At 36.0% G+C, this 12,040-nt stretch overlaps 1 protein-coding gene across 3 annotated transcripts; it reads left to right on the top strand.

The window, feature by feature from the left end:
* Positions 1-5,923: 5,923 nt before the first annotated feature.
* Positions 5,924-11,810, top strand: LOC100370283 (GDP-fucose protein O-fucosyltransferase 1-like). Of its 3 annotated transcripts, none has more exons than XM_085493235.1 (7): positions 5,924-6,105; positions 7,043-7,167; positions 8,818-9,006; positions 9,658-9,972; positions 10,315-10,557; positions 10,942-11,120; positions 11,601-11,810. In XM_085493235.1, the coding sequence occupies exons 1-7, from the start codon at positions 5,937-5,939 to the stop codon at positions 11,602-11,604; spliced, it is 1,224 nt and encodes a 407-aa protein (XP_085349361.1). In that variant the 5' UTR covers positions 5,924-5,936; the 3' UTR covers positions 11,605-11,810. The 3 variants fall into 3 exon arrangements, with proteins under 3 accessions (XP_085349361.1, XP_077869885.1, XP_006823249.1); XM_078013759.1 differs by lacking the exon at positions 7,043-7,167 and adding an exon at positions 6,852-7,006; XM_006823186.2 differs by lacking the exon at positions 11,601-11,810 and having other exon boundaries at positions 10,942-11,214.
* Positions 11,811-12,040: the final 230 nt, after the last annotated feature.

Below are 12,040 nucleotides of genomic sequence, written 5' to 3'. Positions count from 1 at the left end.
CTACATGTAATGGAATATATTCAGGACATCTCTCCGGAGAGAAGATTCATTTCAACGGTCAGAGAAAGAGAACCGTAAGATGAGGTTTATTTCATTCAGTGGAAACCGTAATTTTTACCTCTGTGGTTGAACAACAACGATGATCTCATTCGTAAAATGATCACAGTTCGTTTGTACTTTCGAGTTAGGTATTGCGGTGTGCTGTTATGATAGCGACTTCAACGCCAGTGTTCATAACAGTACTACACAATGTCATCAAACTTACTATCAAACTACTAGCTGCTAGCTATTGGTTGATTCTCTTTGATGTTCTACAACGGAGTAAATACAGAAATCTGGTAATCTTCGCCTCCGCCTCGGGTTCCCCTCCCGAATGCGAACACTCTTGACTACTTGGCGTTGCGAGATCGACGATAACCATGTTTTTTTATTTTCACATCCCGAAAAAAACTGATCACGGAAAATAACGCTTGTTTGCTTGCAATCAGTGCGGGTTAATCCAATTCACCGAATATTGAGCTGTTTATCGTACATCATAGATTTCGGGAGTATATTGACATTACCCACAATGCATCGCTGTATATGCAATCTCATATTGGATTATGTTGCTGAGCAACTGACGTATTTAAAAGCATTATAAAAAGTTCGCTGCACCATCTTCTGTTGTTGTTTTTTTCTTCGGCTGTCATAAAAAAACTAACTTCAGCAAAAAGCAGTCTGCATAAATAGTAGAGAAAATACTTGGTCTTGACCTCAGACATGCTTATGTGTAATACTAGTATCTGACTGTACTGTTGATAGTAGTAAAATAAAGATAAAGAAGAAGTCTACTCATAAAATAAAATAAACAGAATTTATTCATTTTATAATAAATTCCACTCCCGGGATATCTAGGGATAAGATATGGTAGAAGCCTGCTCATAAATGCAAACACACAGAATTGAATCATTACGGTAATCACTGTACTCCAAGGCAATGTAACGACATTGAGTTGAAAAAGAGTTGGGGGTCACCAGCCTAATTGTCCAGCAAATAATGATTGTATTTTAGTGGCCATTTTGTCAGTATTATAACGACTTCACCATACGGATATAAGCGAGATGTCTCAGTTTTTCCATGCTCATTTATACTTCATGAAACTATAAATCTTTGAAGGGCGGTGGTCGTCGCGCCGCGCATGTGCGACATTTGTGTTGATAAAGACTGATTTTCCCACAATCCGATGCGCTCTTCTAATGAAAATCACGAGTACGAGTTTTTACCTTGGCGCGACCGATAACCTCTTCGTTACCTTCCAATCACTAATGAAATTACATAGTTTTTACAAGGTTTGGTAACGTCTCAGTTGGTGTGCGCAAGTCAAAATCGTCATTTTGTTCATATGATATCCATCTTCCACGCACGAGTGGCGCGACAACCACCGCTCTTTAAATGTATCAACATGCAGTGCTGTTGAATTTGTCTATTGAGTCAAAATCAAACGTTTTCTCTCAGCATAAAAAATCACCTGTCAACTTTTCTGTTATCAAACATTGGAGTTCAGACTATGTAAATCACCCGGGGATTGATAACACTCAGTAGAATAAACTTTCACGGGTAAGTTGTTCACCATTCGACCGACAAGAGATAAGCGGCGCCGTTAGCACGCTTCTTATGGAACAGTCATTGAGTAATAGCACATAACTCACTTAATGATAAATCCAACAATATTCAAAAAATAGAATCAATGCCCAAACGAAGAGAAAGAAATATTTCTCACACACTTTTTTGCATGATGTTTCATATTACCAAATGAAGAAAGTTATAAAAATACATAATTGTAGTTTATAAATAAATAAACGCTGCTCGGACTGATAAATATGATATATAGAAGATAATATTTGGTAATCGTAGTCCTAAATACCTATTAAAAATAGCTAGACGTTTCGAGCAATGGCTCTTTATCGATAGCATAGAAGAAAGTGTATTATCTTCTATATAAAAAAATATATGTTCGTCAACTGCAGAATGACTGTTAGTATTGAAAAAGGATTTTTGTCGTCATTTTAGTGCAGTGCTTTGTAATAATATATATTTCTTTCACGCCAACATAGTGTTAGAGTAGAATAGCATATAAGTTACTTTCGATGGTATGAATCATGAAGTATTGAAAATAATTACATTAGTTCAGCGTATATTAATGGCATTTTCCGTACATTTCTTGCATAGTATCGCTTCGTCATCGCTTCAGATCGATCTACATAGCACGACAAGTACCATAATAATCATAACTATACATGGTAACCTCAGTACTTAGATTGTCTCGTCGATAGTATTCAATATATGTCCGACTTGTGTGAGGATGTCTATAGTAGCGTTTATTTATTCATCGCAAGTACACCAGTTTGACTGATAATATAAGACAGATAATATCAATATTTATGTTTACATGTATTCTGTTTAAACTTTACTGAAATTACAAGCACACATTCAACTACAGTTATGTAACTGAGACTGTGATAGTCGAATTGATCTGCAGCTCGCTCTCCTGTGATATCGTCGGCGCATATTGCAGAGAGGGCGATATAGTACGATCCATTGAATACCGTTGAGGGCGATAGTAGATAATATTCGTTTCATCTCGCTATTTTAACAACGATGACCAAATATTATCTACTATATATAATATTCATCGGTCCGAGCAGCGTTAATCTATTTAATACACAGAAGTACTAGTACATGGAATACTGCTGAACCGGAACCCCGGAACAGAATACGAAATGGAAATAAATATTTTAAATACTAGTCTGCTAATAAACACGACACGTACGTATCATGTACGGTTACACGACTTGGGCTATGATATGTAAATAAGTATACTTACAATAACGGTCACATGTCCCGTTTACGCTACAGTACATACGACGATTGTACATCACTTGAATAACTGAAAAAAAATCATTGTCATACAGTTATTTAAATGTATTCAAAGACGGTGATAAGAAATAAAGTACGTGTTCACACAGATTTATATAAGTATTGTGAGATTTAAATGATCATCTGCTGCGTTTTTGGTTCTTGTTATTTTAGTATTCATTCATTCATTCATTCATTCATTCATTCATTCATTCATTCATTCATTCATTCATTCATTCATTCATTCATTCATTCATTCATTCATTCATTCATTCATTCATTCTCATTCATTCTCATTCATTCATTCACATCCATTCATTCATTCATTCCAATTCATTCATTCAGTCCCATAAGTTCCAATTCATTCATTCATTCATTCATTAATTCCAATTCATCCATTCATTTTCTCCATTTAGACGATGGCAAGAGATTTCAAATAATAATGACCCAAAATATATTGGAAATCAAAAACACCAAGCATGGTGACAATTTCAGATACGACATTTAACTTCTTGCCCAATCACAAGTCTCCCTTATGAGACCAATTACAGACGACGGCCTTCGGTCTCTCACCCAATCATACATCTCAATTATGTAACCAACTCCATATGACAGGATGTAAAAAGTATCCAGTCATAGCGCATCTTAATTGACGAATGGTAACGATGTAATTGACACTCTTCCCGTCCGAATTGAATGCATATAAGCCTAGCATTGCCATGATTGTATTAGTATTGCAATAAATCTGTTCAACTGTCAATAAACTGCTGTGTTTTCTGTGTCCTGTCATTACCCCAATAATTTTACTCCACACTGAAAAAAAAACTTTGCTACGGCAAATGAGTAAACAGGAGTTTCTTCGGAAACAATTATTCTTATAACGAGGATGTATTTACTTGTGTATACGCAATGTATATACACAAAAACGTACCACATATGTCATTTTGTATAAGGGTTAAGTGGAATAAACATATCAAAAAATATGCATATGCTCTGAGATACCTTCGTATAATAACCGTGGTTAAAACAACGTCGGTACTATCAACATGCCCATTCAGCCACAAGTCATTATTATTTGGACTTGAATGAAAGTGCCATTTTAAATTTTGTGTTCGTGATTGAAAAGAAATCATATTTAATTGCCGTGAAAAAAATAAAACATTATTTTTCTTCAACTTTATAGACTTTTGGTACCTCATTACAATATATTCTGTGAGAAACTTCTTCGCAAGAAAAATGAGTTGGAAATAATATAGTTTAGTAATAAAATCATAATAATTGTTTTTAAATCCCAGGACGTGGTGTCACACTACGCCACTGGACTGTCCCCATTTCTCTAAATGGTGAAGTATACACGTATTTCCCACATGTTGTCTTCGTGTAAAATTAAATCTTGAGATTTGTTCTTGTCTGCATTGCGTATTAACGCAAACACGTAAAAACGAACGTAAGAGAATTGATAACTGTTGGTGGCGCGGTGCAAGCAAGTAAAAATCATGATGCTAAACGTGTGTCGCTGGTGATGGCGTAGTTCAACAAATTGCTGTAAAATGTGTCTTTTAGCTGGCATGCTAATCTAACTAATATGTAATTTCGCTAATTCAAGATGTCACTAATAAAGTGAGATCGTTTTTACTGCAGCTAAATTAAAATTCGGTTAATTCATGCATCGAGTCAAATTCGCTGAAATGGCATGTAGATAGTTGGTGCCATACGCGAGCCACGTACGCAGTACATGCTTACTTTGATTCGACATAGTATTCACAATGCCGTGTGTTCGGTGTTATGATGGCAACCATTCAAAGCATATTTCCGATAAATAACGAATCTATCAGTGTCACCCCAAAATGTTTATATAAAAATGACATAGACGGTTTTAATGTGTATTTGTTTATATATTGTATTTTTATTATTGAAAAGGTTCAAAGTAAGCAGTTTTATTATAGTTTGTTTGTGTCGCCCAAATCATGGTCACTGTATTGCTTGCTATGCTTGAATACACCATATACTTTAGAAAACAGGTCTACGAGGTATATAAATACACTAACCTTGACTCCGGAACAGGTACTGTCGTAACAGTTCCAATATCACAACTATTGAACAGACATTAGTAAATTATAACGCAACTTAAATAATGCACTTAATCATTTATGACACATATAACCTTTTTTCGGAAGAAGAAGTCCAGCAACTTGAACTTTACAAGATTCTGATATATTTGTATCTACATCCAAGTAGATATAATGTAGCCATGGCATTTAAATGCAGTGGCGTATTAACTCCTGATAAAACCCGAAAATAATATGTATATTGTGTGTTCGTAGTTGTCAGTGAATACATATACGGGGCCCACAACAGACGGTAACGGTATCTGGATGTGCCTACTCGAGATAGAAAACGTCAGCAACAAAATATTGGCTATCAAACTACGAAAAGAAAATAACCTGTAAATCCGGCACTTTTATATTTGTATTTTTGTGACGTTACACACCGTAATATATATCACTGATCGTCAGTGTTGAGATAAAATTTTGAAATTGTCTTTGAATCTGACACATATTATTTATGAAACTAAATGAAGGGCCGACTTTTACAGAACAATCGGAATTGTATATATCAATTTAAAGCAGACAGGCTTAGTGTGAGAAGTCGATGTTGATTAAACAGATTTCTGACCCCTTATTTTGTACTCTACTACTCAGACAACTAATAAAGAGGGACTGTAAGTCTAGTAATCTCTTACTAGCCTAATTTTGTAATTGTTCTGGGTTAGTCTGGTCTTGCCTCAATTAATTCGCAGAGCATCGTCGAGTGCCAAACTCAGTACCGCTACCGAGTATTGGGCCCTCCAATCTTTCGTTGCACTTATCACGCCATCATCATCATCGAGTACGACGACGTGTACCTTTCTTGAAGGTCGCCTTTATATCCATCACGCCGACGTGTCTTTTGTTGTACCTGAATCAGTCTACACAATAGATAAATAATATTTAGTAAGTTAGGTGGTACATCGCTGGCTGTTATAAATATCACCTTCGTCCATGTTGTCACTTTCACTCAGACACTCTCAGCCCCGAAAAACCATGGCGTGCGTTCTAGGCGTGGCCGTTCGAAGCGTTCTCGTATTAGCCGCGTTTATGGCAACATCCAGTGTGTGCAAAGCCATTGAATGGGATCCAAGAGGTTATGTTTTATACTGTCCATGTATGGGTAAGTAGTAATGTCATCGTGTATAAATCGAAGAAGGCGTAATTCAGGTAGCTGTTAGAGTTGTGGATTCTATACAGCAAGCGGCTTCATTTTCGTTGATTACCAGTATTACACAGAGTACACATATCTATGCCGGATACATTCCCCATCATGTAAACATTAATTACCTCTTATATTTTCGCTAAATGCGTCGAACGTAATGATATCAATTTGATTACCAGTTCAAGGCGTGTTTGAACGGGTCGATGCGATTTGCATACTACTAAATGGGTGTGGGGCAACACGCACCTGAATCTTGGAATTTAAATTGTAATTTTAAATGTATACTACGAAATATATTAAAAACTATGCTTAGAAGTGAAAGATCGGCAATCTTATCGTGTAGCACAGCCGTGCGTTTGTCCATGTAATGTTGTGAACTTCGCCGATACCTGTGCCATGATCGATGACACGCCCTGTTGTGTACGCTTCCCAGATCCACAATCGTTTTATTTGGTGTTGTAATGTTTACAATAGTGCATTGTATAAAATCCACGAGTATATATTCCTTCTGAAAATATATGCATGCTATTTTATGTTAAGATCAATTTGGTCTCTAGTAAAGATACTGACATCGGCCATGGTGACAAAATGCCGAATGTATTAGTAATTGCATTACACACCAATTATTCACACTTGGTAGAGACTGATAGTAAAATTAACACCGTCTAAACGGTTTCTTTTCTGTTTTATTTGTCTACTAACAGGCCGTTTCACCAACCAAGTTGATCAACTCCTTGGCTCACTTTACTTCGCTAAAACGATCAACCGAACACTAGCTATTCCTCCGTTCATTGACTACCCCTGCGGCAAAAAATCTCACGGTCACGGCATACAGCTACCGATCCACCTAGCGCCAAATGTAAGCATAATTTTCTTTCCTTTTCTTCACTTTCAGGACGTTTTGGTAACCAGGTCGATCAGTTCATAGGTTCCTTGTTCTTTGCCAAGACCCTAGACCGCGTTCTGGTGGCTCCTCCTTTCATAGTTTATCAACATCACTTGGGACATGATGCTAAGAATGTAAGATTTTATATTTTAAAATATGATTCATCTGGGAATTGTTTTCCAGTGGCAATTATAGACCGAACAACCGTGACCGTTGTCTAGGCTACACATAGATTGTTGGATTACATGAACATTCCTTTCGTGACGTAAATCTTGTAGATTTCATACTAATTCCGTAAAATAACCACCTGATTGTTGAAACAATCTCAGAAACACATCGGAATGTCTGCAACTTTTAACGTGGTTCTTGTTCAAAATAATAGTAACCTAGGGGGTATTGTAACTTTCTTTCTTTGGCATGTCTTCCCACGCCGAGACTGACTTGACATGGTGTGGCATATTCCCATTGGTTGAAAATACTATGAATAATTCATGAAGCAGTACGGTCGTGATAAACTTTATATTGTTATGGAAATTAATGATAAAGCATTGAATGGGTCAAAAACCCAACAAATAAACCAGCCGAAGAGTATTCAAGCATGACTCAGAACTGTACTATTGTTTCTGATAAAATGAACGAGATGAACAGTGTAGATATATTAAAGACTTGATTACATGTAGAGACAAGTTGCTTTCCTTTTTGTCTTAACAATTAATTTGTTTAAAACAATACCAAACAATGCTACAATTGTCAAACATTCGTGTCCTACATTCCTGTCATTCATGTATTGTTTCAATCTTCTTGTGCAGAGTCTCTCTAGGTATTAGGTTAATTAATTTTAAACAAATTCAAATCTGCCAGCTTTATTCATGTCTCAAAGTACAATTATCAAGTTCTAATCATCAATGTAGTGATGTCTGCACATTATGTTAATGAGATGAGTTTCAAGAAAAAAAATTCAAACTAAAATAAACAAGCAATTATTCATACAATTACCAAGTCTGAACAGATATTTAAAGTGCGGTAGTTGCGAGATTTATGGGTCTCATATAAGCAAAGATGGCTACTTTGACTGTTGCGCAGATCAACGAGTACGAACTGACACGTTTCCAAGCTTTAATTAGGTAATTTTCATGTGATTGGAAAGTATCGAAGGAGTCACCAGCGGTATTCAGTGCAAGTCGCGCTCAGGTCAAACCTCATACTTGTGATTTCCATTTGAAGAGCGCATTGGATTGTGGGAAAATCAATATTTATCAACACAAATGTTGAACATGCGGAAGCGCAACGACTACCGCGCTTTAATTAACACTTGAAAATATTCAGACTGACATAAAATACAAATCAGTCTAATGCCTTAAGATGCTAGCGTACTCTCTATATTGTATACCTCTTTCGTTTAGTGACTTATTTGTTAGTTTATAATTTTTCTCTTTGTTGCATTTTTACTTGGGTTGTAAAATATTTTTCACTGAAATTGGTGTGCGTTTAATGTACATCTTTAATTGAATAGTCTGACCTTGCAGAAATTTACATTGGATTATTTGACAATTTCGATAGTGCTTGAAAGATGGTGCATATGATCAATGAATTTTTGTTTGTTTCCTGTATTTAGCAACTGATTATTTGAGAGTTGAGAATTTTCCAAGCCCACCTTATGATTTGCCCTCCCCTCACTGGAATGAAATAACCTTGAGAAAGTGGAAATGACAGATTAAACCATCATGGGAATAAACATTTTGAAGAGACTTGATAAACTAAAAGTTATAAATATTAATTTTCAGATTTATGTTCCATTTACTGACATCTTTGACTTGGAAGCCGTACAAGAATATCACAGTGTGATCAGTATGGAGGATTTTATGGATGATCTTGCACCATACCACTGGCCACAAGGACAGAGAATCGCTTACTGCTCTAGAAAAGCGGCTGACTTCAACGAAGATTCTTACGGTGATTGGATCTGTCCTAGGGTGAGTTGAGCTTATAACACTTTTCATTAATTTCATTAGTAGTGAGGGATGCGTACCATTGTCTGTATAATGTACTTCAAAAGCAGCATTTATGAAGTTGAGTTTAAGTTGATTTCTAATTTGTGGGGAATTATTTGATTTGAACAACACAACAAGCTAGGTGTGTGTGTAACAATGCATACCTCAACAGTTTATTTGGATCAACAAAACAAACTTTTCCTGTTCTACCATATGTGGTTCACTTTACCAATATGCACAATTTTTAGAAGTGTGAGGCACAGGTTTCAAACTGACGTGTGCAAGGACGAGAAGCAAAGCCTATTTTATTGCCCTTAACAGGTGGTTGTCAAAAAATATTGCCACAACTTTTTAAAAATATTGATTTGGTACTTGGATATTGCCAATCTGATTAAAACTAGATCTTTGTTGGGGGTACTGTTTTGTGTATTAATTTGAACATTTCATAAACTATAAATCTTGACTTATTACTAGTACCGGTATGTCATCACAAAGAACTCTGAATTGTACATTGCATCATGGGTAAAGCATATATTGGATGCCTAATCATTGTGCATGTGCAGTTATTGGCCACCCAAAAAAATTGTTTATTAATAAGTAAATTAACATACTTATGACTGCTTTTTTTAACAGCCTGGTAATCCATTCCAAGATTTTTGGGAATACTTTGACATCAACTTTGATCGATCAGAGATCTGGGATGATTTACATTACAACGTAGATTACGATGAATGGAGGAAAGGTTGGGTAAACACGTACGATCCATCGTCGCATCCAGTGATCACAATGATGGGGGCACCAGCACAGTTCCCAGTCACGGAAGCAAACGAACCACTACAAAGATACTTGCAGTGGAATCCAGAGACAGTTGAAGAAGGTGATGACTACATCGAAAAAAATTTGAAACGCCCATTTATTGCTATTCATTTACGAAATGGCGCTGATTGGGTAAGTTTATTGCATGTAGACAGAATCTTAAAAAATTCGTCATTAACGCATTGCCTGCGGATTTAGTTTTTTTCCCCATGATTCATTTCAGGTACGCGAATACCAATGGTTGGGTTGCCATAGAAACCATGACACATCAGTGAAGCTAATGAACACCCTAAATGACTGTGGAAATTTTCCTCTGTAACAGTTGGAGTGAATGGTCCAACTCGAACCAATTCATGAATATTCACCATCTGTCTCGGACTAGTTGATTTGGAGCATATTTCAATTTATATAACAATTTGTGTTCATATCTCAGCGCTGCAGCATATAACATAAATTTGTTTTTTACTTTTTCAGTCATCAACTTGTAACATGGCCGATGGTAAAACGTACACACACTTGATGTCTTCACAACAATGTGTTGGTTACCATAGAGACAGAGCTTCCCCAGTTACCAGGGCGATGTGTATGCAGACTGAGGTGCAGGTAGTGCGGGAGGTGCGTGAAGTTGCTGAACGGATGCATGCACAGTCTGTTTACGTGGCAACCGACCACCAACCAATGTTGGAAGACCTTGCTGACGGACTTGAGGATCTAAATGTAAGTGGAGAAAGCACATTGAAATTCACGTTATTTATTACTTTTTAAATTAAAACTGCAACTGAAAAGAGAGCTGACTGCTAATAAGCATATTTCTGTTTCATTTATTAGTTATTCGAGAATTATATTTTATGGCTTTAAACAAAGTTTGTTTATACTTTAATACATACAAAAAACACTACTGTACTACTCTAACAAAACACCAAACTATTCTATGTTCTCAGAATGCACAAAGCATATCCACAGACAGCAGTGTACAGGTGATAGTTACCAAAGTTTTACCAACCAATATCTCAGTACAAACTACACAGGATTGTGGGTAATCATAGGCAAGCTGATGGTAACTTTTACAGCTCTGACACAAATATTCACTTTTATTTTCAGATTGAAGTGTTTCACTTAGATCCAGAGAAACCACAATTAGATTTGTACATCATGGGTAAAGCCGATCACTTCATTGGAAACTGCGTATCATCATTCTCTGCATTTGTGAAACGTGAACGTGACATCAACGAAAGACCTACAACATTCTTTGGCTGGAAAGGAACAACCCACGATGAATTGTAATGCTGCCCTCATTTATGAATATGATAATTTCTTTCTTTTTTATTTCTCTATAAATTTCACATTTGCCTGGACGCAGCAGACATGATTCAATATTTGCTGTTTCCTTCTATTAATATTTGCATAGCGCAATCATCAGGTGCTTTCTCCATATCAGTTTTTCTTGTACTTTGCTTTCAATGCTACACACTTTGTAACTGAATAAAAACAGTGCACACATTACAAAAGTCGCTTCACAAAAAATATCAAAAAAGTGATTGTTTCTGGTAGTGCCTTCGAATTGCAGCTTTCTAAGTACACGTGTACTCTAAAACTCTGATTAAATGTTGCCAGTATCTTTTTTTGTTGAATGTTAGCAGTTCCACTAAAGATGAAGATGCATTCAAACTACGTCCATGTATTGTAGAATACAACTCTCATTTGAACATTTTCCATATTTGAAACAGATTGATATTTCCTATGTCTTTTATGTATTTTAGCTAAGAAGTACTAGAAGTCTCCATCCATAATGGCAGACATTCACATTCAGTATTGTGTACTGCATTTCCACAAGTGACATTATTACACCACAGTTCAGCAAATGACGAGGGATGGTAAATCATTTGGTTACCATGGTGATCGAAATCTGTATAAAAGTTGAATATTTGTACATTTTTGATGAAAAGTAAATAAAGTATTGAATTTCTAAATGTGTATTTTTTTAATGACATAACACTAGCCTTTTGTTTTGAGGTTGTTTTCGTCGTCGTCGTCGTCATGCTTGAGATGTGGGTCTTTTCACCACCAGACATTCTCGCCCAAATTTTTCTGCATATTTTTTTTGTATTCTTCAATATTTCTGAGCATGTACCCAACAAACAGACAGAATTTGAGTAAATTTTACTGAAAAAATTTGGCTATTTTTGACCCAATCTTCTAA

Source organism: Saccoglossus kowalevskii, chromosome 18 (assembly GCF_978046115.1).
Source record: "Saccoglossus kowalevskii chromosome 18, keSacKowa6.1, whole genome shotgun sequence".
Lineage (NCBI taxonomy): Eukaryota > Metazoa > Hemichordata > Enteropneusta > Harrimaniidae > Saccoglossus > Saccoglossus kowalevskii.
Note: the sequence above shows the minus strand (reverse complement) of the source record. Positions and strands in the feature narration are given on the sequence as shown.